Source organism: Pelodiscus sinensis, chromosome 29 (assembly GCF_052426305.1).
Source record: "Pelodiscus sinensis isolate ZL-2025 chromosome 29, ASM5242630v1, whole genome shotgun sequence".
Classification (NCBI taxonomy): Eukaryota; Metazoa; Chordata; order Testudines; family Trionychidae; genus Pelodiscus; species Pelodiscus sinensis.
In genome coordinates this window covers 2,804,241-2,830,727 of record NC_143080.1, presented here as the reverse complement: position 1 = coordinate 2,830,727, position 26,487 = coordinate 2,804,241, and the positions used below count along the sequence as shown (strand labels likewise).

General features: G+C 50.0%; 1 protein-coding gene across 1 annotated transcript in view; it reads left to right on the top strand.

The window, feature by feature from the left end:
- Nucleotides 1-15,720: 15,720 nt before the first annotated feature.
- Nucleotides 15,721-26,487, top strand: part of NPEPPS (aminopeptidase puromycin sensitive) — a 70,995-nt gene continuing 60,228 nt past the window's right edge. The window contains exon 1 of the mRNA XM_075911445.2: nt 15,721-15,966. Within this exon, the coding sequence (XP_075767560.1) occupies nt 15,844-15,966 (123 nt within the window). The 5' untranslated portion in view covers nt 15,721-15,843. The remainder of the gene's footprint in view (nt 15,967-26,487) is intronic.

Sequence of the window (26,487 nt, the reverse complement as noted above, 5' to 3'; positions counted from 1 at the left end):
GACCCAATCTGGCCGTTCTTATGTACCCAAAGTCCCAGGGGAGCCAGCTGATATGAAATTAGGGTGCACTGCAAGAAACGGGACAGCAATCCCCAAAACTGCTGGTTAATCTGATATTTCTATTTACCAAGCCAGCACAAAACAGCTTCTGCATCATCTTACTGGTTGCTCAGATGTCCAAATGGCACCGTTCTCTTAAAGTTACCCGCCCCCAGGCTCCCACCCAGACACTGCCCTCAAATAAAGCTCTACCAGTCCCTAAGGAGCAGACACAGCACCTGCCACGTCAATGAATATTTCAGACCTTCCCCCAAGTCGACACGTGTAGCCAGTTCTTATTAACTAGACCAGTGGTTCTCAAAGTGTGGACCATGATCATCACAGCTCACTCCCTTTGCCTGCAGCAGGGAGCCTGCGCTGGTGCTCCAGTCCACTGCTGCCTCGTGAGATTGGAGTGCCAGCACCGGCTTCCCGCTGTGGGGGATGGAGGGGACGCCTCCTGGGCTGGATCTGGCTTGTAGGGGGAGGAAGCAACTCCTCCACCCCCAGGCTGGGGGAACAGCAGTGCAGGAAACTGCTCAATTGGAAGCTTTTCCCACTGCTCCCATTGGCTGGAATCATGGTTGTAACAAGCAAGGGTTATTTGTTCACATCACAAGACCTGGGCAAACACCTACCCCGTTGCTGCTCGAAACGAGTTCCTGCCTCAGCAGGAGCTGCCTAAGGCCTTGTCTACACTGGCACATTTTGTTGTCAAAACCTGTCTTTTGGCAACAAACCAGCGAGAGCGTTTACATTGCCGCGCAACTTTGGTCGGGAAAAACACCCTGTTTTGGCAACAAAAAAGCTCCCATCCCTGCAAGAGACTTTTGTCTTTTCCCCTCCCTTCATTGTCGACAAAGAGCCAGTGTGGACTCTGCTGTTTGTTTTGTCGAGAGAACTGGTTTCCGCCACTATCCCACCATGCCTGCCCTGGTGGCTGTGCTCAGTGTTTCAGGATCTCTGCTGCCCTGCAGGCAGGCGCCCCTCCCCTTTCAAAGCTCAGGGAAGTGTCTGACAGCGGAGTGAGCGGCTCCCTTTGGGGAACAAACAAAGAGCAAATCATTGGGATGCTCCTGTTCTGCCCAGCTAGGAATCCAGCAGCAGGCATGCGGCTGCTGCAGGGGGAGGGCTGGAGAGGCTGCCGTGCTGCTTTGACATTCCTCAGCACGGAGAGCTCCTAGGGTATCCCGAGCAGTGCAGGGATCCGCTCTGCCTTCCCACAGCACGGCTCCGTGGGATGCTCCCCCACAATGCTTTGCTTTTACTATCCACAGGGGAGCCAGCCATGAAACGTCGACAACGGAGGCAGAAAAACCGGTTTGAGCGGTTTTCACTTTTGGCGACAGCACGTTTGTCGCCAAGCCTGATAGGCTGGCAAGGCGAGCTTTCGTTCCAGATTTCTCATCTGGATGGACGGACCGGGGGGGGGGGGCGCGCTCCAGCAGGGCCTGCCGCTCTCACTCTCAGCCCCTCCTGTTGGAGATGGGCAGATGCTTAGAGATTAACAACTACTGTTCAAGACAGCGCGCTAATAATAGCCCCTCGACACGACACTGATAGAGTCAACGTCTCTCCCGCTCCCTTTCTGGATGCATCACCTGTGGGCAGGGGAGCCAGCCCTCGCTGGGCAAGGTGGGGGCGGGACTCCGTGCTCCCAGAAGGGGCGAGGTGGGGAGCAGCCAGCCCTCAGCACCATCCGGAACACGCCACAGCCCTCCGGCTGCCCTCGGAGCACAGTGCATGTTGCTCCAGTGGGGATTTAAAGGGCTCTGGCTGCCACTGCTCTTGGTCGTTCCCCCTGCCCCCCGTTGGCAGGCCTGACTGTGGGCAATTCCACAGGTCTCTTTGTGTCGTGGGCATCTTGCTGGTCGCTAGGCTGGGGCTGTCCCCTACTGGCCCTGTCTGTGAGCATGGCCCAGCAGGGGGGCCAGACACTGCCCTGACTGGGGGGAGGGAAGAAGGTTGGAACAAAGGAAGTATGTGGGGGGAGGAGGAGTTAGTCTGGGGCTGGAAACATGATGGAGACAGCCTAGGAGACTAGGGGCTCAGGCACCTCCCCTTAAGGGGTCTGGGGCATCCTAGCCCCCCTCCTATTGCTACATCACGTCTGTGCTGGGCTGTATTCTGGAAAATCAGTAAACCCCTCTCTATTCTGCTGGCGACTGTTCTGGCTGCAGGATCAAGGGGAACCCCGACTGTGCCATCACACCCTTATCCTGCCTTCCAAATGGTAGTAGCCAGCTCTGTCCCTGGGGCACTCAGTGTTCGCTGTCCCGACGCTCCCAGAGCGGGCAGGACTTGAACCCACCACCCTGCGAATGCCCTAGCCCCATAGCCGCTCCAGAACATGCCCTACTTGTCCGCGGGTCCCTGAGCCTGGGCGGGCTGGCTGGTTACTCCCAGGGTGGGTGGGGTTTGAGCTGTGACCGCTCTGTTGTGTCAATGCCCCTGCCAGTCCATCTCAGAACCCCTCCCGGGCGGGCAGCACCGAGGGGCAGGAAATGAAAAACGTCACCACGCAGATAAGGCCATTTATTTTCCCCACTGCTGCTATCTCCCCGCATGGCATATGGACCCACCGTCGCCCCACCAGGGGCTAAACAGAAACTCTCAGATTGTTTTCCCTTGGAAACCTCCAGTATGACCCCAGAGGCCAAAGGCTGATGTGCAGGATCAAAGCACCACGTCAGTTCCTGCCCTGCCAGCCTCTCCTTCCTTCCAGGGTTGGTCAGTTCATTTCCGGTCTCAGGGCCGGGAATGGGAGACGGGCGTTTGCCTCTGTGTATTTCGTGCTCTTTAAGCTCCGGCTCCGTGGTCCGGGAGCACCGTTGTTGGCTACCCGTCGGTACAAGCGACAGCATCACAGGCCCTAACCACATCAGCCTCATACAGCTGCACATCCTGCAATGGGATCTAGGCCATCAAGTGCTAGCCAGGCCCCGCTGCCATGGATATTGGCCAACCCGGACAGTCGCTGCTCCAAAAGATGAATGGACACAAGTCAGACATCAGAAAGGGTAACACACAAACCTCTAGGGGGACATTTTAACCTGCCTGGGAACTCAGTCATGGATTTACAAGTCACGGTCCTTCTACAAAGGCATTTCCCCAGCCAATTACAAAGAGAGGCTGCATACCTGGGATTCATTTACAAATTTGACACTGTCACCCCGGGCATGAATAAAGACATTAACTGGTCTATGTACTACACCGCCACTTTCTCCTGCCTTTGATAGTCACGTTTTCACATCAAAAGCTATGAATGGGACACACACCACCCACTTAATTAACCTCATTATCACAGGTCCTACAATTGACAGGTACTTCTTCTGCTCTTATATCTCTCTCTATTTATATATCTTGGATTCTGTTGTTTCCACTCTAACTCATCTGAGGAAGTGGGTTTTGGCCAGAAAAGCTCATGATACTATAGGGCTACGTCTAGACTGGCATGATTTTCCAGAAATGCTTTTAATGGAAAAGTTTTCCGGTAAAAGCATTTTCGGAAAATCGCGTCTAGATTGGCAGGATGCGTTTCCGCAAAAGCACTTTTTGCGGAAAAGCGTCTGTGGCCAATCTAGACGCAGTTTTCCGCAAAAGAGCCCCGATCGCCATTTTCGCGATTGGGGCTTTTTTGCGGAAAACAGTACCGTGCTGTTTACACTGGCCCTCTTGCACAATGATTTGTGCAAGAGGGCTTTTGCCTGAATGGGAGCAGCACAGTATTTCCGCAAGAACACTGATGATCTTACATGAGCTCGTCAGTGTTCTTGCATAAATTAAAACAGCCAGTGTAGACAGCTGGCAAGTTTTTCCACAAAATCAGATGATTTTGTGGAAAAACTTGCCAGTCTAGACACAGCCTAGATGTTTCTATGAGTTTCTAAGGGGTCACAGGACTGCCCGTTGTTTTTAGTTAGGGTATGTCTACACTACCACCCTAGTTCGAACTAGGGTGGTAATGTAGGCAACCGGAGTTGCAAATGAAGCCCGGGATTTGAATTTCCCGGGCTTCATTTGCATAAAGCTGGGCGCCGCCATTTTTAAATATCCGCTAGTGCGGACTCCGTGCCGCGCGGCTACACGCGCGGAAATTCAAATCCCGGACTTCATTTGCAACTCCGGTTGCCTACATTACCACCCTAGTTCGAACTAGGGTGGTAGTGTAGACATACCCTTACAGACTAACACGGCCGCCCTCTGAGACTTTTCACTGTAGCTGGGACAGATGAGCAAAGGCTGTGGGATCCGATCCAGCCTGTGCCTAGAAGAGGTGCTTAACTGGACTCAAGAACATTTTTTACATTCATAACTGATGCAGCAAACCTAGGTGTGCCGGGGCTATGAACTGCCAAGCCTAGGGGTGCCGGGGCTCAGAGCTGGCATGCCCTGGCACCATGGGCAGACTGCCAGCCCTGCCCCTTCTGTGCAAGGCCCCCCCACATTGGTGTCCAAAGCCCCTCCCACTGCAGCCACCGGCCCCACGCCCCAGGCTGTCCCAGAACCTCTAGCTCCAGGGCACCTGGTGGGTGGGACGGCCCCAGCCCCAGCCTCGGCTAGGGCACTGGGGAGCTGAACAGGTTGCAGGAAGGCGCCTGGGGGCAAAGCGTGGGCAGGCCCATACCTAGCCTCCCCCAGCCTACGATCCCTACTGCTCATGCCTGGCTTGCACACATTCAGCACTGCCTAGAAGACGACTCAGGAGGACTTTGCAGGGCAAATCTGGAGACTCTTCCCCAATTTTTCTGCAGGCACCTCCTCCCTCCCCCGCCCAACATCAACAGGAGCTTTGGCTGGCAAAAGGACGCCAGGGTCTGGCTCCTTCACGGTGCTGGCTGGACGCGGTGCACAAGCGCCGCCGGCGCATCACACTTCTGTGCCTTGGACTTCCCAGTGCTGCGGGGCTACAGAGGCAGCAGGTCCTCGGGCGTGGGCGTCAGGACGCCTGGCTCTGTTCTGAGCTCTTCCGCGGAGCTGCCGCATGGCTTTGGACCTGTCACTCTGGGCCTCCGCTCAAAAGAGTCTGAAACCCGCTGGCCCAGTGTACGTATAACGGTGGCGAAGACAGACGGCCAAGAACAAAAATCCAAACCAATTTTTTTTGTGCTGTTATTAAATCTCATGGGTTTGTTTTTAAATAGCTGAGCTTACGTCCTTTCCACCCAGCACCAGGCTCTCAAAACGGAACTTTCCCAGGAAATGTTTCCACCCTGGCCTAGCCCTGCCTAGAAAACGGTAGGAGGAGAATCGGCTCAAAGCTGCCCCGCTGCGATGTTCAAGCAGCATGCCGTCAGTTTCGGTGACGTCCGGCCCCGACACGCTGTGTTGCTCTTTGATGAGAGATGGGGGGGGGGCTAACGGGGGCGCTGCTGGAGCCCAGAGGGATACGCCGGTCATGACAAATGCAGTTCTTGACCCGCAAGGGCCGCCAGGCCGTAACAGCGACCTCCTGGGAGCCCTGACTCAACACACCTCCCATCTTGTATCTTATTTCAGCACACACGCCGCTGGGACCCTTTCTTGCCCAAACACGCTCTGTGGTTTGCTTTGGGGACTGTTGATCTTGGCGGAGAGGAAGCATTTTTGTGTCTAATCGCTGGCTCCGGCGTAGCGACGGGGCCTTTGCTGGGCTGCAGCCTGACTTGTCTCAGCCCATTCCACGTGAGTGACCGTCAGCAAAGCAGGCTGGGAAAAGGGGGCACAGAACCGAGCCGTGGATGTGGAGGGTCTACAGTGGGGCTGGGAGGAGGAAGGGGGACGTTTAGTTCAATTCTGATCATAATCTGTACCGAACAAGGGAGTTGCCATTCTCAGAAATCCCTGCCCTCACCTGCACACGCCCTCCCCTGAAGAAGGAGCAGCCACTGGTATGCGGAAGATTTTTCTCCCAGGGCGTGGCTCTGTGGTCACTGAACAAAAGGGACGAGGCACAAGGGTTTTGCTTTCAGTTTCATGGCGGCAGCGCCTCGGACATACTACTTGTGTTATAATAAGGAAGGAAAGATGCTTTAGTGCCTGAGATTGTCTAAGCTGCCTAAGAGGTTTAGGCACACGGCTCTTACTAGTCGGGGGAACCGCGTGCCTAAGCCCCTGGGGGCCAACTTGACAGCCTGAGCGGACGCACTGATTTTCATTGTCAAGGCGCCTCTCAAGCGTGAGCTGATTAGTCCTCCCAGCCACATGCCCCAGGCAAGTGAACAGATGGGGAAACTGAGGCCCAGAGCTGGGACTGGAAGCCTGGCGTGGCCCTTCTCCAGGCCTGTGCTCAGACTGTTAGGGAACCAGAGGGGGTGAGTCATCTCACTCAGCAGGTTGAAACACCTCCAGCTTCGCCAGAGCTACTGGAACAGCCAGCGTCTCGGCCGACCCCCTGGGGATCGAACCGGGAATGTCCACCACTAACCGCATGAACCCTGCAGCCGTGGGGTGTTGCAACGCCGCCGATTCTCTGCACAGCAGCGCAGCCATGGCTTGTTGGGGGTTACACAACCACACATGAAGAATGGGGGGCAGGGGGAATGACACGTTCTCCGACGCCACAGATCATCCAGCTTCTAACAGAGGCGGGAGCTGCCATGTGAGACCGCCTGGGGGGGACGTGACACTCCGCCGAGCACCCATGAGCTGCTCTAGCAAGCCCTTCATGGCCCTGAGCACAGAGATTTCGGAGGCTGGCTCAGCCGCCTGCCTCGCGTGGATACATCCCCCCCGGGCCCTTGGGGCTGCAGGAAGAGGTGTTCCGTACCGCGGGCAGTGGGTGAACCTAGGGCTGGCGGAGGCACACCCCCATTCCTGCCCCTTCCACTTGAGACCCCACTCCCTCTGCTCAGCTCCCCTCCCCCCCCGGCATGGGTGGTCTTTGGTCTTGTGTCCTTGCTCAGACCATGGGTGTAGTCCCGTGTCCCTGCCCGGAGCACAGGCGGCCGCAGCCTTCCTTGTCACCCCCCAGAATTAGGAGGGCAGGCGGTGCAGGGGCCTGGCCCTTCTGGAGGGTGAGAGAGCATGTAGGCAACCTCCCAAGCCCCAGAGCACAGGGAGGGCTAGTAGTGCAGGCCTGAAACTCAGGCAGCCCCAGGAGACTGGAGAAGCCACACTGAAAGGGGGTATCTTGGGGGCGGAGAGTGCCAGGCATTGCTTTCCCTGCCTCTTACATTGCATACCCCTCTGACGTAATGGCTACGTCTACACTGCATCCCTTTTTCGTAAAAGGGATGCAAATTAGACGTATCGCAATTGCTAATGAAGCGGGGATTTAAATCTCCCCTGCTTCATTAGCATAAGACTGGCTGCCGCTTTTTTTCGGCACGGAGCTTTGCCGGAAAAAAGCTCCAGTCTGGACACGGATCTTTCGGAAAATAAAGCCTTTTCCGAAAGATCCCTTATCCCTCTTAAAATAAGGGATAAAATAAGCTATTGGAGGGGAACAGGAAACAAACCCAGGGAAAAGAAGCCGGAGGTCCCGTTAAACAGATTCGAGGACATGCAATGAATGCAGAAACGCCACAATTCCCCAGGTGCCGATTTCCTCCGCGCGATGCTGCGCCTCCAAATTTTCACTGTCCCCCCGGTAATGGGGCGGACCAAGCCCTGAGCCCAGAAAGGGCCATAGAGAGGTCCTCCAGGAGGCTAGAGTAGCGACAGAAGAAACTGGCCAATCAGGGGCTAGGGAGGCCTACAAAAGGAGCAGCAACCCAGCAGGCCCAGCGCAGACGCAGCCCCGTTGTGGTAGGTGCTGCACAGGCACCTAGAAAATTGATGGTGAGGGTGGGGGTAGTGCCACCCCTTCCCCCCCAGGTGATGTGGCTGGCAGTCGGGGGAACACAACAGGCTGGAACCGGGTCACTCCATTTCCCGCCACTGCTGGTGAATGTGCACCCAACCCCCTGCTGCCTTCCTGCCCCCCACAGCGCTTGCCTCTAGTACTGAGCGCAGCTCCCTGTGCCCCCCATCAGGGGCTGTGTAGGGCACCAACATTTCCAGGGATTGCCCTGCCTGTTGGCCTAACTACTCTAGACCCTGCGAGCATCAGCAGTTCTGCCCCCGTGGCCCTGTGCACACCCGCGCAGATGGAGCTGTAACTTACGTCGCTTAGTGGGTTGACTTATTCACACACACGCCCCCCCCGCCCCGAGTGATCTAAATTATGCCGACGTAAGCTGCAGCGTAGACATCGCCTTAAAGTTACTCTGCTCGGAGGAGTTTATAGTCGAAATAGGTAAGACAGACCAACATTGGAAAGGGCGAGAGAATGGAAGAGACGTGCCCAAAACACACAGGAATTCAACTGAACAGCCAACAGGGCGCCCTGGTAGCCAAGAAGGCTAACGGCATATTGGGGGCATTAGGAGGAGCATCGCCAGCAGATCCAGAGCAGTGATTATTCCCCTTTATTCAGCTCTGGGGAGGCCACATCTGGAGTGTTGCGTCCAGTTCTGGGCCCCCCACTACACAAAGGGAGTGGACACACTGGAGAGGGTCCAGCGGAGGGCAACCAAAATGATTAGGGCAGGGGTGTAGAATCTCAGGCCCAGGGGCCGGATGTGGCCCCCAGCTTGCCTGGATCTGGCCCCCGAGGCTCAGGGCGTCTCCCCAGCATTGGAGAGCCTGCGCTGGCACTCCAGGCCTTCTGCCATCTCCCCGTGGGGCTGGACTGCACGAGATCTACTAGCCTGGGCCTCCTCGGCGCTGGTGTGCCAGGGGAATGTGGGGAGGGTCGTTCTCCTTCTCTGTTGGGGCCACGTCAGTGAGGGTTTGGGGGGAGTATTTTGCTTCTCACTTGTGTGCAGCCCTCGACCCAAAAAAGGTTCCCCACTCCTGGATTAGGGGCCTGCAGCACGTGACTTACAAGGAGAGGCTGGGGGATTTGGGCTTATTTAGCCTACAGAAGAGGAGAGTGAGGCGGGATTCAATAGCAGCCTTTAACTACCTGGAAGGGGGTCTCTAGGGTGTGTCTAAACTACATGGCTCCATCGGCTGATCGGCCAAGGGAAATGAGGTTCATTTAAATTTAAATGGCTGCCGTGCTGAGCTGACAAACAGCTGATCAGCTGTTTGTCGGCTCAGCGCGCTAGTCTGGACGCTCCCGCGCCGACCTGAAAGCCCTTTATCGACCTCCCCGTTATGCCTCATAGGATGAGGTTTACCGGGGAGGTCAATAAAGGGCTTTCATGTCGGCAGGGGAGCATCCAGACTGCCCCGAACTGCCGACAAACTGCTGATCAGCAGAGCGGGGCAGCCATTTAAATTTAAATGAAGCCGCGATTATTTAAATCGCGGCTTCATTTCCCTTGCCCAAACAAACAAATCTACATGGCTCCGTCAACGGAGCCATGTAGTCTAGACGTAGCCCTAAAGAGGCTGGAGAGAGGCTGTTCTCAGTGGTTGCAAATGGCAGAATAAGGAGCAATGGAAGTTGCAGTGGGGGAGGTCTAGGTGGGATATCAGGAAAAACTATTTCCTTAAGTGGGGGGGGGGAGCACTGGGAAGGGTTCCCTGGGGTGCGGGTGGAATCTCCACCCCACCCCTGGCTCGGATGATTGAGTTGGGTTGGTCCTGCTTTGGGCAGGGGGCTGGACTCGGTGACTCCTGAGGTCTCTGCCAACCCTGGGATTCTAAAAGAACCCCCATCTCCTTCTCCAGCATCCTACCCACTGGGCCATTCTGCCTCCCATTGCAAGAGAGAGACGACAGAGTCCTGAAGTCAGTTGCTCAATCCAGATCCCTCCCAGTCCAGCTCAGAGGAACGTTTGCTGCCGGAAGCTCCAAAAAACCCTTTCAATAGCCAAGAGGGCGCTTTTATTGGGAGCAGCTCTATTGCACACAGCGCGCCATTCTGTCTGCTGATCCAGCGCTTCTTCCCAGCCTGATGGACTAGATAGATAAGTCTTCACCAGCATTAGGTAACCGCACCTGGAGCATTACAAAACGTGGCAAAGCAGGGGTAGACAGAGAACCCCAGCAAATGCAGGTTTTTAAATGCCACAGCTGGAGGCAGCTGCTGCTCCAGGGCAGCTCATAAAGGGGCCCCACTCAGTTATTTCCCTATCTGTTTCCAAGAGAAAAAACGTCAAACGTGTGTGGGTTTCAATAAAAAATACCTGAGATTCCAGTTGTGAGCAGCTGTTACAATACCTTCAAGTCAGCGCAGCCTGGTGGCCTTGAGGGGCCCACTTTCGCCGCGGAAGTGGGGAAAAAACCCCTAAAACCTTGATGCCGTTTTGTTTCCCAGATTCTGGCTCAATGACAACTCACTGACTTGAGTTGAGGTCTCTTATGTAAGGCAGGTATTTGAGCCTCAGTCCCTCCTTTGTCCGACAGCCCCGGAGATGCCATCTGTCCACTTCTCGTTAACTCTTTATGCTTAACAATTGTCAGACTGGTTAATCTGTTTCAGCAAAAAACAAGGGCTACGTCTAGACTGGCATGATTTTCCGGAAATGCTTTTAACGGAAAAGTTTTCCGTTAAAAGCATTTTCGGAAAAGAGCGTCTAGATTTGCACGGACGCTTTTCCGCAAAAGCACTTTTTGTGGAAAAGCGTCCGTGCCAATCTAGACGCGCTTTTCTGCAAAAAAGCCCCAATTGCCATTTTCGCAATCGGGGCTTTTTTGCAGAAAACAAATCTCAGCTGTCTACACTGGCCCTTTTGCGCAAAAGTTTTGCGCAAAAGGGACTTTTGCCCGAATGGGAGCAGCATAGTATTTCCGCAAAAAGCACTGATTTCTTACAATAGGAAGTAAGTGCTTTTGTGGAAATTCAAGCGGCCAGGGTAGACAGCTGGCAAGTTTTTCCGGAAAAGCGGCTGATTTTCCGGAAAAACTGGCCAGTCTAGACACAGCCAAGGAGTCCCCGATGGCACCTTAAGGACTAAAAAAATGTAATAGAACACAAGCTTTCATCCTTTGGCAGAGTGAGCTGCAACTCATGAAAGCTTATGTCCTATTACATGTATTTGTCTTTAAGATAAGCGTAAATACCAAGGAGTCTAGGGTTAACAACCTCTCCCAATTTGTATTGAGCGGTGACACTCCGGTTACCTTTCCAGACGTGAAGAAGAGCTCTATGCAGCTTGAAAACACTTCTCAAAGAAGTTGGTGCAATGTGACCTCACCAATCTTGTCTGTCATAAGCTGGCACCCAGTACTCCCTCTAATTGTTTTTTCCATCTGTGGGTGGAATACATTTTTTTATGTGCACCATGGCATGCATGAATGTGCACCACTAGTCAAAACACACACACTGCCAGCTATAGGTGCTCTGCTAGTCATCTGGGTGGCACCTGAATCTCTCCTGGGTGGCCACCCACGTGTTCAGCTTACAGGGAACACTGCCTGGCACAAACACGGCTACAGCGACACTGCAAACAATGCGATCTGCCTTGTGGAATCACAGGAGAAACTAACTTGATTGGGAAGTAACAAAAGGGGAAGATGTTCCATGGGTTTTCTGGATAGAAGGATTCTTTTGCCTCAACTAACAGCTGCTATTCAACACCACCACAGCCATCTCCTACTGTACCTATGGGAGAAACAGCCCTGGAAAGAATCTATCCTCCCTTTCTCCAAACTCAAGCCAAGTTATCACTTTGGCAACCAAATTCAAATGCAATCTCTCTGCAAATATTTGTTTCCATTTGGAGAAGACAAATTGCTTCCTGTGCAGTGTGTCAATGCAGATTTATCCTACCTTGCAGCAAAGATTAGTGCAATATCAATACACAGCTATCAAAGGAGTCCCAACATGCTGGGTGGCCCTGATCCTGACTGGGGTCTCTGAGCACGATGCTGAAACAAGTAGTCATAATGAATGAGTCTTGGAATGATGTCAGGATGGGAAAACCTGTACTACTACTGCTCAGGCTGTTCCTGTTTGGAGTAAAGGATTTCAGCCACCAGGCTGCCACCGGTACCTTTCACCAGAAGTGAATTAATTTCCCCACAATTAGCAAATTAATTAAAAACAAACACTCCCCCCCATTTCTTGCTCAGTCTCCTGCATTGACAATTTGTATCTCAAGTTTTATGCACACTAGGCCTGATCCTGAACCAAGTGGTTTTGCTGTTGGTTTCAGGGGGTGCATGATCTAGCCCAGCATGAACTGAAACAGCTGTAAAGAAAATGGGTTTTCTGGGGGCAAAGGGATTAATGGGTGCCATACCACTTCATGATGCTGGCCCCGCACAGGTAGCCTTCATATAGCTGGTGTGATGCACGCTGGCTGGCTGCCATGGAAATGCACAATGTCCTCTGAGATGTTCAATTTCCGGCAGCTGGATCCATGATATTGGGAAAGCAGTCCTGGGGAACAGGAGCAGAGAACTCATTAAATACAATGCACACCACCAGCCATTCTCTTCTGGCTCCTTACCTGTCCTTGAGGCCTTGCAACTAAAAAAGAAATCCCAAACAAACTCTACTCCTCCGCTGTTTTTTAATTATGCTTCAAGACCTTCTTTTTCTGCGCCCCAGTTCCTGCTGCAAACTCCTCTGGGTCGCAGCAAATTAGTGCTCTCTCTTTCTCTCTGTGCTAACTTATATTTTAAACAGTGAGATAGCACTTTTAACTAAAATAAAACCTTCTGAGAAATCCAGTCGTGGCTCCCAAGGATAGAAGGAAATTAACAACAGAACATATTCCCTGCATAAGATATTGAGCTCCCTCTTAAAATAAAGGAGGAAATAGATCTCAACAAAAGGGACTGATACTTTTTTTTTGTGATTAAGATTTTAATCAGGTTGGTGGTTAATGCTGTGTGTACCCAGGGAGGAGATCTGGGCCTTGTTATTGGACCTTAAATTACTCTCCCCAGTCTACCAGGAACAGTGGAAATGAACATGCTGGGTGGGAATGGAATGTCCTCAGAAGCCTCAGTGAGAGAGGTGGGGTTAGTTTATGAGACTGGCACATCCTTCAGCTGAACAGAGCTGCTTGATTCAGTGGAAGCCCAAGGTGAATGGGCAGAGAAAAACAGGTGTATGGAACTCAGCCACCCCTGAATTCACTTATCCTCCCGTGCAGCACCAGTTAACCTCAACTGGGCTACGTCTAGACTGGCATGATTTTCCAGAAATGCTTTTAACGGAAAAGTTTTCCGTTAAAAGCATTTTTGGAACAGAGCGTCTAGATTGGCACGGACGCTTTTCCGCAAAAGCACTTTTTGCGGAAAAGCGTTCGTGCCAATCTAGACACGCTTTTCCGCAAAAAAGCCCCGATCGCCATTTTTGCAATCGGGGCTTTTTTGCAGAAAACAAATCTCAGCTGTCTATACTGGCCCTTTTGCGCAAAAGTCTTCCAGAAAAAGACTTTTGCCCGAACGGGAGCAGCATAGTTTTTTCCACAAAAGCACTGACAATCTTACATGAGATCGTCAGTGCTTTTGCGGAAATTCAAGCGGCCAGTGTAGACAGCTGGCAAGTTTTTCTGGAAAAGTGGCTGATTTTCTGGAAAAACTGGCCAGTCTAGACACAGCCCTAGTGGTTTTTTTTTCTCACAACCCCAGTTCCTGGAGTCCTGCTATTCATGAGCTGGTTGACTCTCATGAATCATGGTTGCCACCTTTGAGATAGGAAAGCTAGGATGTTCCTGAGTTCAAATCTGGACAGCTGGCCTTTGAACCTTAAAAGGGGAGGGGTAATCCTGGGAAAATCTGAACAAGCGGCATCCCAGTTGTCAAGGAAAGCTGGGAAATGTGTTGCAAGCATATGGTGATGGTTAACAACCAGAAGGCTAATAAGAACCCCGAATGTATCACTTTCTCAGACAGCCTCATGGATTTTAAGCCAAGCGCAGGGGCTCAGCTCATGCTGTTGGACAGCTGGAGGCTGCGGGAGGGTTGGACTCCCCAGGGCAGTGATGGGCAACTTGTGGCTCATTGGGGTTCTATTTGTGGCCCACAAGATGTTTTGTTTGTTGTTGCTCGCCTGCAGTGTTGCCAGATTCCACTGGTTTCTCTCTGCGTAGTTTTTATCTAACAGTATTTCTAAAGCGACACACACATAAAGCAAGAGCATGTGAAGTGAGGTGCGTGCTGATTGCACACAGCACTGACTGCAAGAGCCATGCGCTCCCTCTGCAGCCAATCACAGGACTGCTACAATTCAATCGGCACCCACCGCAAATTCTAGGGATGTAAGCGCAGTGAGCAAAACTGCTTTATCCTGGGAGACTGTCTGAGTTACAACAATTTTACTGGGCCCCTCGAGATGGAGTTGGGGGTTTGGAATGGACGCCACATGAAGAGAGAGAAAAAAGACGGGGACTTTTCATCTTAGAAAAGAGGAGATTAAGGAGGGACAGGCGAGAGGTCTATAAAATCATGACTGCTGGGGAGAAAGTGAATAAGGAAAAGTTATTTATTTGTTCCCATAGCATAAGAACTAGGGAATTAATAGGCAGGAGGTTTAAAACAAACCAAAGGAAGTATTTCTTCATGCAGTGCACAGGCAAGCTGTGGAACTCCTGGCCAAAGGATGGTGTGAAAACCAGGACTTTAATAGGGTTAAAAAAAAACCCTAGGTAAGTTCATGGAGGTTAGGACCATCAATGGCTATTAGCCAGGATGGGCAGGGATGGTGTCACTAGCCTGTTTGTCAGGGGCTGGAAATGGATGACAGGGGAGGGATCACTTGATTGTCTGTTCTGTTCACTCCCTGTGGGGCACCTGGCATTGGCCACTGTCGGCAGATGGACCTTTGGTCTGAGCCAGTCTGGCCATTCTTCTGGACGAGGGCCACTCAGGCTGCCCACTCACTAGCCCAGGTTGCCCATCGCTGTCCCGGACGATGCTTCAGTAGCTGAGGCGGGAGGGGAAGAGGCAAGGCTTGGTTCTGGGTGGTGCTACGTTGAAGGGGAGTGGCCCTAGAACAGGGGGCTGGCTCTAAAAGTGCAGGGGCTGTAGAACTGGGGGTGGCTTTAGGATGGGAGGACTGGCTCTAGAACAACCTCAAATGCAGGTTGCTCTAGAATGGAGGCTGGCTCTAGAAGTGCAGGGGCTGTAGGACTGGGGGTGGCTTTAGAACAGGAGGGCTGGCTCTAGGATGGGGTGGATCTAGAACAGCGGGGGGCCTAAAAAAATGCACGTTGCTCTAGAACAGGGGGTGGCTCTAGAACAGCAGGAGTACCTCTGAAATGCAGGTCACTCCAGAACAGAGGCTGGCTCTAGAACGGGGGGGGGGGGGGCTCTAGAAGCATGGTGGCTGTAGGACTGGGGCTGGCTCTAGAACAGCAGGGGTGCCTCTAAATTGCAGGTTGCTCTAGAACAGGGGCTGGCTCTAGAAGTGCAGTGGCTCTAGAATTGGGAGGTCCTGGACACGGGAGCCCCGCCCCACTAGTGGGGGGCAGGGTTGTGTGCAGCCACACCTAGCTCCCTCCCCACGCGCAGGCGCAGGACCCCACCTTCAGGGGGTGCGCGAGTTGGAGGCGGGGCCACTAAGAAGGCGCGGGCGGGGTGGGGCGGGGCGGGATGGAGAGCGCGCGGGCACGCTTCTGACGCAACCCGCGCGCTCGCACGCTCGCGCGCGCTCTCTCTCCCTCCCTTTCCCCCCCCCGCCACGGAGCGGCGGTTTCGAACGGCGCGCGCCCGCTCTGTCGTCACGGCGCGCGGCCCGCCGTCGGCGGTGCGTGGCGCTCGCCCGCGCGCGCGCACGCATGCACGCACGCAGCGTCCCCGCGCCCCGCCCCGCCCCCTGCCGCCCCGCTGCTGAGGGCTGTCGGGAACGCGCGGCCGGGCCGCCCCTCGCTCCGTGTGTCGCTGGCCGGGCAGGCTCCGCGCGCTCGCTGGGTCCCGCCGCCTCCCCCCGCCGCCATGCCGGAGAAGCGGCCCTTCGAGCGGCTGCCGGCCGACGTGTCCCCGCTCAACTACGGGCTCTGCCTCAAGCCCGACCTCATCGACTTCACCTTCGAGGGCAAGCTGGAGGCGGCCGTGCAGGTACCGGCCGGGGGGGCTCTGTGGGGGGGGGGGGGGCTCTGGGGGGGTGGGGGAGCCGCTCTTCCCGGGGGGGGCTCTGTGGGGGGGGGGGGAGCCGCTCTTCCCGGGGGGGGCTCTGTGGGGGGGTGGGGGAGCCGCTCTTCCCGGGGGGGGCTCCCGGGGGGGGCTGGGGGGGGTGGGGGAGCCGCTCTTCCCGGGGGGGGGTGGGGGGGTGGGGGAGCCGCTCTTCCCGGGGGGGGGTGGGGGGGGGGGGAGCCGCTCTTCCCGGGGGGCTCTGTGGGGGGGGGGGGAGCCGCTCTTCCCGGGGGGGGGGCTCTGTGGGGGGGTGGGGGAGCCGGGGGGGGCTCTGTGGGGGGGGGGGGGGCTCTTCCCGGGGGGGGCTCTGTGGGGGGGGGGGGGAGCTCTTCCCCGGGGGGGGCTCTGTGGGGGGTGGGGGGGAGTGCTATTCCCCAGGGTAGGGGACTCGGGGGGGGGGGGGAGAAAAGGAGGTGGGGGACTGTTCTTCTGGGAGGGGCACAGTGGGGGGGAGGGGTGGGGGGAGCACTGTTTCTCTGCCCGGGGGGGGGGGTACTGTGGTGAGGAGAGGGAGTGGGGGAGTGCTCTGCCCTGGGGGTGGGGGGCCTGCTGGGAAGGTGAGGAGGTGGGAGGAGTGATCATCCCTGGGGAGGGACTCAGTGAGGAGGAGAGGGGTTGGGGGAGTGCTCTTTTGGGGAGGGGGAGACACGGTAGGGAGGAGAGGGAATGGGGGAGTGCTCTTTGACTTGGAGGGAAGGCATCTGAATCTCTCCTGAGTGACTGCACAAGTGCACAGCTTTCAGGGAGCACTGATCCTTGAGGGAGTTCACTCAGGGCCCACCTCAAGAGCTGTGTCAGCCTTCCGTTTTCTCCTGTGGGTTACTGTATTGGGAGGGTCAACTCTCTGCCCACACACATGCTTCTTGACTATTTCTCTGTCCCTTTTCTATTTTTCTCCCCAATGTTTCCATTCTGAGTCAAAGAATCCAAGCACTGCTTTTTTTTCCTGTATGTGTGTTAAATATCCGGAGGATGGTAGTAATACCAGTATTAGGTAAATTGATTGACACTGTAGTAAAGAACAGACACAAAGGTTTCTTCGGGAAGAGCTGTTGTAAAGAAAAATCAACCCTCACTAATCTATTCAAGTTCATGGCAGAGCAGGTATCAACAAATATGTGGATAAAGGTGAGCCAGTCGATATAGCATACTTAGTTTTTCAGAAAGCCTTTGACAAGCTTCCTCACCAAAGGCTCTTAAACAAGTCCTGGAATAGGAGAGAAATTACACAAAATAGTGAGGTCGAAATCAGACTGAAGAGTTACACAGGTATATCACAAGACTGGGCAACAAAAGGGCAGATGAAATTCAGTGTTGATAAATGCAAAGTAATATGTATTAGAAAATATAATCTCAGCTATACATACAACATGAGGAGGGTCTAGTAGCTATTACTGCTCAAAAAGCGATTTTGAAATTGCTGTGATTATTTGAAACTGTCTGTTCAGGGTGCTATATCAGTCAAAAAAGATTATAGGGACTATTAGGAAAAGGATAAAGAATAAGACAGGAAATATCATAATGCCATTATATAAATCTATAGGATGCCAACATCTTGAGTAGTGCATGCAGTTCTGATTGCTTTAAGTCAAAAAAAGACTTAAGATTAGATCTGGAAAAAGTGCAGAGAAGGACAATGAAAATGATTAAGGACATGGAACAACTTAAAAAGAATGGCACTGTTTGGCTTGGAAAAGAGACAGGTGAGATGGGGTAGGATAGAGGTCTATGAAATAATGAATGTTTTGAGGAAATTGAATAAGGAAGTGTTCATGTTTAAAACAAATGAAAGCTTTTCACAAACTATGCAGTCAAGTTATGGAACTTGCCAGGGGATGTTTTGAAAACCAGAAGAGTAACTGGATTAAACAAAGAATTAGGTAAATTCCCAGAGGATAGGTCCATCATTGGCTCTCAGGAATGCAACCCCATTCTGTGGTTGTCCTAAGCCTTTTATTGGCAGATGCTGGGACTGGATGACATAGGATGTGTGTTTTGATGATTGACCTGTTTTATTTATTCCTTTGGAATATCTGGCATTGGCCACTGTTGGCAGCAGGATAATGTGCTAGAGCAGTGGTCTCCAACCTTTTTAAGTGCAAGATCACTTTTTGAATTTGTCAGTCCAGGATCTGCCTCAAACCCAAATACCCCTGCCCCGCCCCTCCTTGGAGGCCCTGCCAAGGCCCCACCCTCCTCACTCTGTGAAGATAGGTTACAGAGGAGCAGGACAGAGTGACATCAGTCCCCCTGCCTCTGTCTACCCCACCCTTCACATCAAGTGGGAGGCTCCCAGGGGGCGGGAGCAGCAGGGCAGTGTGAGGAGGGGCAGGTGAAGTGCTTCCCAGCCAAACCAGTCAGAATCACCTGTCAGAGGCTCCAGGATCCTGATCTACTGGTTGGTGACCACTGCGGTAGAGGGACCATTGCTCTGACCTAGTATGGCTGTTCTTAGCTCCAGTTAGTATTTTTGCCCTATGCCAGTTGTGGAATATGGCTTGCTTTTGCCTTCCAATCCAAAAGATGCTGCATTTGAGTGGTATTGTATACATTCAGTCTATGAAATGGCTTGGAATTATTTGGTTGAAAGCCTTATATAAAAAATCATAAATTCTTTTCCTGTTGGTTAATGCAAGATTGGAAGCTACTGTGAGCCTCAGTATCATGCAAAGCAGAGGTCTCCATGAAACCAGAAGCTACCCTACCAGTGAAAATATGTAAACAACCAAAAACACTGATTCTCACACTTTCTCTGAAAAGCAAACACTATCATACTCAGTTTTTTTCCTCTGAAATTAGTTTGAAAATTATGCAAATTTTCTGTGTTATGGCTGGGTCTTCTTTCAAGCTGGCACAGTTTGAATGAACAAAGAATGAAAAATATTTGAGGAAGATTGTAAATACCTTGTTTGAAATATACGCATCCCAAAATCCTTAGTCATAAAAGGAAGTTAAAAGTTGCCTATAAATGTGATGTCTGTAATCCTATGTGAGTAATAAGGTTGATAAATATGAAGTAATAAGGTTGATAAATATGAAGACTTAGCTTCAAGCTGATGTCTGTGTAGATTGGAGGTGGGTGAAAGGCTATGAATGATGGTGAATCTTGTGACTTGGCAGGAAGATGACCAGTGATGAGTATATTTGCATGTGGAGGAAATAATGAAATTCTCTATTTGGAGGTTCTCCTTTAGCTTAAGTTCTAGATGTGTTCTTGCTGCTAGGATCTTAGGACTGGCTTTGGAATTTTGGAAGACCTTCATTGAGCTTGTATTTGTTGGGTTTGTTATCCACTTTGAGATGTGGTTTGGGTACAATTCTGAGAGTATTGATCAATACACGTAGAGAGAAGCATCAACTAGTGAAGTAGAAATGTAAAGTAATGAGACTGTTTTGAAAATATGCTTATTCATTTTCTGAAATCCTATGTCTTTGTGTAGGCACCAAGTTATAACAGATTTAGGCACTTATTTTATAGCTCTCCAGTCTTCCCGATTGTGTGGATTTGGAAGGAGTGATTACTGGATCCTCACCACCACCTTCTGAACGGCCAGTATCATGATTTAATAACAAGAACCCTGGTAGTGGCAGTGGATGAGCAGACAGTAATTTGTGCTAAGCGGTTGAAAAGAAATACTTTCTAAGCTAGAGCTTGAATGGTGTAACACTTATACCTGGAAAAATCATGGTTAATTATTTGTTTATGAAAGCTTTTGCTACTATGTACCTCAACGTCTTATTTTCTGCCATCCTCAGTAGAGAGCTGTAGAATCAGTCATAAATATATATTTAAACTATTCTTTCAAGTATCAGATTAAAGGTCAGCATTCGATCAGTGAAATAGGTTGTTTGTGAGTAGGGTTTTTTTGTTTTGTTTTTTCATTAGCAGTAAGTAGGATTTGGTGGCCTTTTTCACTTTGTTTCTGTGGGTGACACTTCTGCCTTGAGCATTTGATGCTCAAATAAGTATTGCACTTGAAGTCTTGGCTTTGGAACGCCAGTTTTTTTGAACTCATAAGCATGTAAACCGATTGATAGAATGCTGTTCATTGACTCTACAGAAGTACATATTATGCTTATACAGGGTCTTTTCATGTCCGCATGAGAGAGCAGAACCTTTTATGATTCAGTAGATAAGATTGTGTGGCAGTTGTTGACTGAAGCAAATCATGCGATTTTAGTCTTGAAAATTACCAATGCTTATTTGTAGTTTTTAATTTGGCATTTCATTGTTAGTTTTCACATGTTGAACAAACCTAAAGCAGGCCAAGTTTTCTGTCTGCTTTCTTATAAACAAAAATTACGGTGTTATGATCTGTCTTTTGATAAAACTCAGATTTATAGCCATGTAAAACTAACCTCTTTTTCAGAGCAGTGACTGAGCTTTTTAGTAACTATAACTTCAATAAGTTTTCTGTCTGGCTGTTTAAGATTACTTTAGCATTCACATGCCTACTATATATTTGAGAGATTGTCCATCTGTTTGTTAAAGAACTTCTCCTAAATGATAAACTTAAAAAACAACAAATGGTCTGGTAGCACTTTATAGACTAACAAAACATGTAGATGGTATCATGAGCTTTTGTGGGCAGCTCATGATCCCATCTACATGTTTTGTTAGTCTATAAAGTGCTACCAGACCATTTGTTGTTTAAGTTTATCCTGTACAGACTAACTCAGCTACCCTCTGAAGCGTCTCCTAAATGGTAAGAGCTAGGACCACCGAAGTCAGTGTACAACTTAGGGATGTTAAATATTGGTTAATTGAATAGTTGATTAACCTCATGGGTTCTTATCGGTTAGTTGACTATCCTATAGTCCCTGGGCAGCCCCTGTCCGGGGGAGGGTGTTGAGTTCCCGGACCCAGCACGAGCCGGAACTGAGCCGGGCTGCCTGGCTCCTAATGCACTTTCAATGCAGAGCCACAGCAGGGGTGGGTTCAGGACCCAGTGCAAGCCAGGGCTGAGCTGGACTGCTGGCCAGCCTGTTAAAAAATTTACTGGCAAGGAGTGGGGGGCGGGAAATTCATGTATTCTAAAGCATTAACCTATATGTTTTTGCTTATCAATTGCTTGACTATACTATTACATCCCTAGTACAACTTCCTCTTATAGCAGTTATGGGGAACCTCAGGCCTGGGGGCCTTGGATCCAGCCCCAGAGGCTCAGTTCCACCCAGCACTGCGGAGCTGATGCTTCAGCCCCCCTACTGTCCCATCACGGGGCTGGGCTCTCCTAGATGCCGGTGTGCAAGGGGGACGTAGAGAGTGTCTTTGTTCCCTGTCGGCGGCCATGTCAGTGAGGAGGTTTTTTTTCTCACTAGTGTGCGGACCCCAAATGACTTTTCTGTGAGCCAGTGGCCCCCTCACCCAAAAAAGGTTCCCCACTCCTGTCTCAGAGTAACTTAAAGCATAAAGTAAACATAAAGGTTTGGATGTGCCTGGAATGGAGTTGCTTGTCATAAAACCATACAGAAAAGAGACAATCACCAAGCAAGTGAAAGGGACCCTCCTTTCTCCCGCTTGTCTGGAAGTGCTCCATCCCCGATCCTTCCACCTCCCAGGCACCCTTTAGGGAGGGCAGGGGGGCTGAAGCTCCCCACCCCTATTCATATGGGAATGTTGCCGGCTGTTCCCCCTCATCAGGGAGCAAGGGGAAAGTGCAGGGTTGGCTGCCTTCTTCACTCTGGCTGAGTAGCGCAGGGGGCAGATGAATGTGGACTTGCCTCAGCCAAGGGACATGCCACCCCTCCTCTGACTGTGCTTGCTGGAGCTGTAGCAGCCATGGAGAGCTGCTTTCAACTGACCCCAAGCTGCTGCATTGAGTGAGGGTTAGAATAGTGCACTCTCCCCAGTGCAGCCTGCATACTGAGTCCCTCATCTCCAATCCTACCCCGAAGTAGGGATGTTAAAATGTGTTTGTTTGTGTAAGTGTGTAACCACTGACATTTTCAGCGTGGGGGCGGGAACCAGTGCTCATGGGGATCTGGCTTACTTGCTGACTCCTTGCGAGTGCTAGGGATGTAAGCGACTAGTTGACTATTTGCTTCCCCCCCTTGCTGCCTCTATCACAAAGAGGCAGCAAAGGGGGGGAAGAGGAGGGAGTGCTGGAGAGAGCAGGCTTAAAAGCCTGTTCCCTTCAGCTCCATGGGAAAGGGCAGAGGTGCAGTGGCGACCAACTTTGGTTCTCCTGATGACCACAGGCTCCACACCTCATTCCAACTTTGAAATGCACAAGAGCCCCTGCTGGGGCTCTTGTACATTTCAAAGGCGGAACGTGGAAGTTCTTATCAACTAATTGAATAGTCGATGGAAATCCCATAGACTATTTGATTAGTTAATTAATCAAAATTTAACATCCGTAATGAGCACTAGCTCCCATTTCCCTCCACTCCTTCCCCCTTTGCCCCACACTATTGCCTTTAAACCAGAGGCAGCAGCACAGGGGGGCAGGCAGCTCGATGGGAGTTGCTGCAGGGGTAGGCAGGATGGCTGGGATGGAGCTGCGCCCTTCCTGCAAGCGGGGGCTGCTCTGCTCAGGCTGGAGTGGCGTGCCCACCTGCTCCTGTTTAATCAGTGAACTGGTTAAACATAAAGTTTAGCCAGTTAATTTATTGGCCAGGATTTTACATGCATATTTGCAACAGTTTGGACTATTGAGAGGAATTGTGGTTACCGGACTGATCAAAGAATGAGGAGCTAGATTCCCTTAATTTCAGTTCCAGCTCTATCACTGATACTCTGGGTTTGTCTACATTGCAAGAAGGATGTTAAATATCAACTAATTGACTAATCGAATTGACAATGTATTTTGCATTGACGATTTAATTAGCTGATAGGGCACCGCCACCTTAGAAGTATAGCAACAGGCCTAGGGCTGTTGCTACACTTCAAAGGTGAAAATGCTGCGTGGAGCCTTAGATCAGCCGGGGACTCCCCCACTGACTCCGTGTGGCACTGCCACTTTGAAACACCTTGGGGAGTCCAGCGTCAGGCTCCTTGTGGCATTTCAGAGCAGAACTGCCGTGTGGAGCTCAGGATGGGTAGTCCCCGGCTGATCTCGGGCTCTCTGCTGCACTGCCTCTTTGAAACGCCGCGTGCAGCCTGGCTGCCGCTTTGAAGCACCCCTTTCTCTTTCTGCCACTTTCTGATAGAGGCAGCAAGTGGGGGAAGCAGCTGGTCGACAAGCCTGTTGACTATCTGATAAACATTTTCTTATTGGGTAGTCAACTCGTCCTTCACATCCCTACACTGCAACTAAAAACCTGCAGTTGTCCCATGGCAGCTGACTGGCTTGTGGGGCTCAGTCTTAAGGGGCTATCAAATTGTTAACCATTCACATCCCTAGATGCAAATACCTTTTTGTGAACTGTTTTAAATAAGCAGAAGTAACATTCAGAGAAAATATGAACTGCCAAATAGTTATGTCGCCAATTCATGAAAGTCGCCTTTTATAACTCTATTTTGGAGGGTCCAGACATCAACTTGGCACAGTCATTACTCAGTTGTCTAGGTCAGTTGAAGTCCATTCTGTTTCCAGTCCCAAAAGGCTTAATCCTGGGCCATGAACAAAGAAGGGATCTGCTAACATACTATTTTTCTGTAGCATCAAATTGAAAAGGCAAATCTGAGTTAGCCATCAACAAAACTAGTCAGCTGATTCCTAACATTCAACTTCTGTTTTAATCCTATAAATTAAAGTTTGTAATGCTGTAGTGCCTCTGAACAATTACTTCTCCGGTTAAGGGTGTAACAGCTTAGAGATTTAGACAGATCTGGGCGACGTGATTCTGTTGGTTTGCACGTATTGGAAATTGTACGCCATCATATTAAATATAGAAAATATCAACTCATGATAGTTCAGTTTTGTTGTGTATAAACTGCCAGCAAAGGTCCTCTTGGCTGCACAATAAGGATCTGCTGCCTAAAAGGCTGGCTGTACAATATAAAATGGATGGACCTTTAAAATCTTTCCTTTCCCAATCCCTTTAATATGTATTCAGGATGTTCTGGTATATTTAGCAATGTTTTAACCCACATCTGTCGCTTTTTATAGCTTGCTTATGTAGTATCTGCCAGACTAGGGGAAGGCATTCATAGTCTGATTTTAGAGTATACTGATTAGCAGGGCTCGACAATTAACGTAATCTACTCACCCGTGGTGAGGAGATTTTAGCCCAGCGCGGCCGCGCAGTGCGGTCAGTGCGTGCGCAGTAGCACGCGGCTGGCGAGTGGGGCTCGCCGCTGCTTGGTTAGCCCTGCTGATTAGTGATTGGTTGATCATGCATGTTGTCTACACTTAAAACATTAAAGCACTGCCACTGCAGTGGTACAAGTACAGCTATGGCACCAGGTCTGGGAGAGAGAGCTCTCCTAGCACTCTGCGTAAACCACCTAAACTAGGTGTAACTCCCAGAGCTGGGATCCCATTTACACTGGTGCTGTACAGTGCTGTAACTTGTGCCCAGGGTTTTTCCCCCCCACACGCCTGATCAAGAAAGTTGTAATGCTGTAAAATGTCAGTGTAGACAAGCTCTACAACTCTGAAGATCCATCCTTATGAATACCATGTTTTGTAGACCATCTGGAAAGTCTTTTAGACTAATCTGCATCCAGTATAGCAGTTTGGATTTGTAGTACTATAACTTAGATCTGAGTTTGAAAATTAAAGACACTGCACTAATTTTGATTCTATTCATATTCACAGTCGGGGTCCCTGCTATTACTCTTTGTATACCTCCTGCTTTTCAGAACAGGCAAAACCCTTAATTCTCAGTTCTGTGCAATGCTGTAATTCATCAGAGTAAAGGTGATCCCTTTGTTATACATTAAAAAGACACTTGAGTTGTGTAAACGTAATATTTCTGAAGTGTGAATACTATAGGATATAATAGAATTAAATGCTGTTTGAAATACAAAATAGCTTTTTATAGCAGAGCAATACTGTGTTTGATATTAGTAGATTTACTGCTTGGCTTCCATAATCCAATCTAGATGTAGGTGAATGAAAAATGTGGTTACCTAGGTAAATATTAATAAATGTAGCTGCTGCTGATCTCTCATTGGCATAATTGATCTTTCAGTTCTGAGCAGGGTCTCTGTGCATTTGTTTACAGTTTAGGCTCTGAACTAGTTTTGTTTTCATATTTCTGGAGAGTAAAATACTAATCAAACATTTGGCAGGCTTTGAGAATTGAGTGCATGCTTGTTGGGATGTTATATGTAGATTAACTATCCAACAACTTTAAATTACAAGGTTTTAATTTATCAAGTGTTGCCAAACTGTACAGTACATAGAAAGAATTCATGCATCAGAGAATGTATAGGCTAAGATCTTAATGGCATTAAGAAGGGACTTCTGATGAATAAACCATGAGACTGAAGTTCAAGTGGCTTCAGATTCCATCAGAACTCCCCAGATGTCTTGTTTGATTGCTGTAAATAGTACAGAAATCCTAGAGTTTTCTTTCCCTCTACTCTTCTGCATAAGCAGCTAATTAGAAATTTGAGTATCTTTAACTCCTGTTTGAACAGTTATGAAAATGTCTGTTTACAGGTTTCTGACTTGTGGTTTAGGAAAGGTAATTAGTAACTGACTTTTTTCCTTGTGCCCCACCTTATTGGCATGTTAAACATAAACATCTGTATTAAATTTAATTGGAACACTAGAAAGCCTTGGTGATAGGATTTCCCCCATACAATTTTCTACAACTCTCAGTTGCTTTTTGATTTTTTTGAACTAAAACTATACCTAAATATTTTAAAATACATCTGAATTAGATGAAAAAAGTGACATTTTCAGAATGAAATCTTGCCCTGTGGTCTAACTTTTCCCTTATAATGAATTGTGGAGTGGCTTGGCTTTTAAAGCTTTGGATGCAGTTGGGGATTTCTGGTTGACAAAGTAAACATCCAGTAAATGCAGTTCAGACTTTATTGATTATTATGTAATGGAAACTATAAAAGGATTCCATGAGCTAACCTTTCTTAATGGTTAAGTTACTTGGCCTCTGCACAATAATTGTTCACAAATTCACTAGCTTTCTTCCCTTATTACTCAAGAACTTAAACCGGTCAATATCACTATTCTTTGTACTAAGGTAGTTTGATACGAATTATAGGTAGAGCATCAACCTTTCCCCTTCGTAGTTATGATTGAGGGGCCTGAGATGCCCAGTTCTCTTGTATTCCAATGAAACTGGTCATTTTTGCAGGGGCATGAGCTTATTTTAAATTGCTTCTGGTTTACATGAATATTCTGACTTCAGTGAAAGTAGTCTTTAAATTTTCTGATCTTTGCAATAATCTGGACAATAAAAAGTAAAATTTGTTAGGCTTAGCCTCTGCATCCTTTTCTGAGACTGAAATTTATAAACTGCTCCAAATTAATTGTGGGTGTGAATATGAACAAGTAGATTCACATACACTGTTTTAAAAATTAATCCCTA